The sequence below is a fragment of the Arachis ipaensis genome, chromosome B3 (genome assembly GCF_059453495.1).
Source record: "Arachis ipaensis isolate K30076 ecotype BB chromosome B3, ASM5945349v1, whole genome shotgun sequence".
NCBI classification, from domain to species: domain Eukaryota; kingdom Viridiplantae; phylum Streptophyta; class Magnoliopsida; order Fabales; family Fabaceae; genus Arachis; species Arachis ipaensis.
In genome coordinates this window covers 124110055-124113243 of record NC_142438.1, presented here as the reverse complement: position 1 = coordinate 124113243, position 3189 = coordinate 124110055, and the positions used below count along the sequence as shown (strand labels likewise).

Genomic DNA, 3189 nt, shown 5'->3' with positions numbered 1-3189 from the left:
ATTCTGTCATAATTTTCTATGGTTGAAAGAAAGTCTTTAGAAAACTAGAAATAGCCATACTCCTAAGTTCTTAATGTATTGCATGGAAGGCAAGCTTGAGTTGCCAATTTTATAAGAAACACTTAAAACCTTGCAGGATCTACACAATGGAGTTAATGATAAAAGCAAAATTTTTTTGAAGGATATAAGATCATTGCATTCACTTCGATGGCTAGAAAAGTTGACTATTCAATCAACAGAGGTGGTGCTCCTCCAATTTTTCTCCTTGGTGGACAAAACTACCACTTAATTAGTAGCCTATTTCCGCAGCCAAATGAGAAACCAAGATTTGCACAGTTGTACATTTATAATACGGATAATAAGGTCTAAAACAGAATTAGAACCATAAGGTAAGATAATATTTTAGCATTCATGTATGAACCTTATGGATGCATAGATTATGATTGATCATTGTTGATATACCATTACTTATATATCTTTTAATTTATTAAATAACATATTTCAAAACAAATGACAATATTGATTCTTTAGAGTGTGAAATTGTTTCAACATTAAAATCTATACTAGATGAGAACAATCCATTGGCAAAATCTTTTTGTTCTGCAAGAGAAAGATATGAGGCAATTGATTGTCCAAATATTAGACTTATATTAGTGAGCAAAAGGAACACAGATGCAAGGAGATATAACTTACCATCAACTTCTGAAGTTGCATTCCTAATTGTTAGAAATATAAATGAAGATACAATCAACAGAGATATAATAATTGAAACTCAAAGTAGGAGGCTTCGAAGGATAGATGTGTTACTTCCAATGTATCTACCTCTACAATATCCTCTACTTTTTTCATATGGAGAGGAAGGATTCAAGATTGATATAAAGACTTTTTCACCTCCTAGTGTTAGAACAACAACAAAAAAAAGAGAGAATTAGCATGAGAGAATTCATTGCATACAAACTTTAAAAAAGAAAGAATGAATCTCCTATTTTGCTAAGGTCAAGAAGACTTTTTCAGCAATTCTTGGTGGATGCTTATACAATGGTTGAATCTGATAGGTTGTTGTACCATAGATTTAAGCAGCCAGGCTTGAGGATTAATAAGGAGAAATCATTGCATGAGTGCATACTCCAGGGCGAAACTAAAGCAATAAGTTCTAGCCAAAGAATCATCTTGCCAAAGAGTTTCATTAGAGGGCCTAGATATATGTTTAAAGATTGTAATGATACCCAAGTTATTTTGTCACAATGACTTGCAATTCAGACTGGAAAGAGATTAAACAAGAGGTAGCATAAGAAGGCATAAAAGCGGATGACAGACCTGACATCATATGCAGAATATTCAAAATGAAGGTGGATGAACTAATTACGGACGTCAAGCAAGGAAAATTTTTTGTAGGCTATTTGGATGTAAGTGACACCAACTAGAAAAATAATTTTGTATATTTGTCACACATTTAAAAAAAAAAACTGAGTCTAAGTATTATTATTTAATTATTCAAATTTTCTGTCATTAATAGATGTTTGCACCATGGAATTCTAGAAAAGAAACTTGCTGCATGCTCACATACTACTATTCATGCATCCAGATTCAAAACTGAGGATTCTTGATGACATAGATACATTCATCTGTGCAAAAATTCTTGATAAAGTGAGGAATCCAAATTTGTATGCAGCTGTTGAAAGTACATGGTCCATGGACCATGTGGCCAATACAACCATCATAGTCTGTGCATGGTAAATAGAAGGTGTTCAAAATTATTTCCCAAGAAATTTAGAGAGAGAACAATCATAGACGATGTTGGTTTCCCTAAATATATGAGAATAGATGATTCCCTAATAGTGAAGAAGAAAATTTTGAAGTGGACAACTCTTTCATTGTTCCTTACAACCCATCGCTACTTCTGAAATATGCATGCCATATCAATGTTGAGTATACTTGCCAGACTTCAGCCATAAAATATTTATTCAAGTATGTTCACAAAGGTAATGATAAAGTCACTGCTGCATTCTACCAAAGTGGTACATCACAGGTTGATGAGATACACAACTACGTTGATTGTAGATACATATCTGCGTGTGAGACAGCATGGAGGTTGTTTTCTTATCCTATTCAAATAAAGGAATCGACAATTATCAGATTGTCATTTCATTTACCAGATGATAAAAATGTGATCTACAAAAGATTCTACTGACATCAATTAGGTACTTGAGAAAGCTAATTTCAAAAGATCAATGTTGGAAGGATGGATACAAGCCAACAGTGATTTCAGTGATGCAAGAAATTTATCTTATGTTGAATTTCCTACATGATTTGTCTAGAATTCAAATAATTTAGAATGGACACATCGTCAACAAGGTCATGCCATAGGAAGAATATCTCATATTCCTCCTATGAATAAGGAAGACGACTACTATCTGATGCTACTTCTAAATATACAAAAAGGATGCAAAAGCTTCGAGGACAAAAGAACAGTGCATGGGATTATGCACAATTCCTTCAACGATGTATGCTATGCACTAGGCCTCCTTCAAGATGACAGAGAATTAATAGATGCAATTGCTGAAGCATCTTCGTGGGCATCTGCAAATTATTTAAGAAGACTTTTTGTTGTTTTGCTTACTGATGAGCGGATAATTTATACGCTTTTTGGCATTGTTTTTAGTATGTTTTTAGTAGAATCTAGTTACTTTTAGAGATGTTTTTATTAGTTTTTATGTTAAATTCACATTTCTGGACTTTACTATGAGTTTGTATATTTTTCTGTGATTTCAGGTATTTTCTGGCTGAAATTGAGGGACCTGAGCAAAAATCAGATTTAGAGGTAGAAGAAGGACTGCTGATGCTGTTGGATTCTGACCTCCCTGCACTCAAAGTAGATTTTCTGGAGCTACAGAATTCCAAACGCCAGAAATACGTTACAAACTGGCGTTCAACTCCAAGAATGACCTCTCCACGTGGAAACTTCAAGCTCAGCCCAAGCACACACCAAGTGGGCCCCGGAAGTGGATTTATGCATCAATTACTTACTTTTGTAAACCCTAGTAACTAGTTTAGTATAAATAGGACTTTTTACTATTGTATTTGACATCTTTGGAAGATCATGGATTGTATTTTTGATCCTGTGATCACGTTTTGGGGGCTGGCCTTTCGGCCATGCCTGAACCTTTCACTTATGTATTTTCAACGGTA

At 34.1% G+C, this 3189-nt stretch overlaps 1 protein-coding gene across 1 annotated transcript; it reads left to right on the top strand.

Moving 5' to 3' along the window:
* The first annotated feature begins 1038 nt into the window (after positions 1-1038).
* On the top strand, positions 1039-2191 carry LOC107633563 (uncharacterized). The gene is made up of 3 exons (XM_016337175.1): positions 1039-1216; positions 1586-1733; positions 1840-2191. The coding sequence occupies exons 1-3, from the start codon at positions 1039-1041 to the stop codon at positions 2189-2191; spliced, it is 678 nt and encodes a 225-aa protein (XP_016192661.1).
* The last annotated feature ends 998 nt before the right edge of the window (positions 2192-3189 follow it).

Bases quoted from the DNA above. Each gene is read 5' to 3' on its own strand.
- LOC107633563 (XM_016337175.1), top strand. From the start codon at position 1,039: ATGGTTGAATCTGATAGGTTGTTGTACCATAGATTTAAGCAGCCAGGC. The intron at 1,217-1,585 runs GTAATGATACCC...TCATGCATCCAG, and splicing joins TAGATATATGTTTAAAGATT to ATTCAAAACTGAGGATTCTT. The intron at 1,734-1,839 runs GTAAATAGAAGG...ATTCCCTAATAG, and splicing joins ACCATCATAGTCTGTGCATG to TGAAGAAGAAAATTTTGAAG.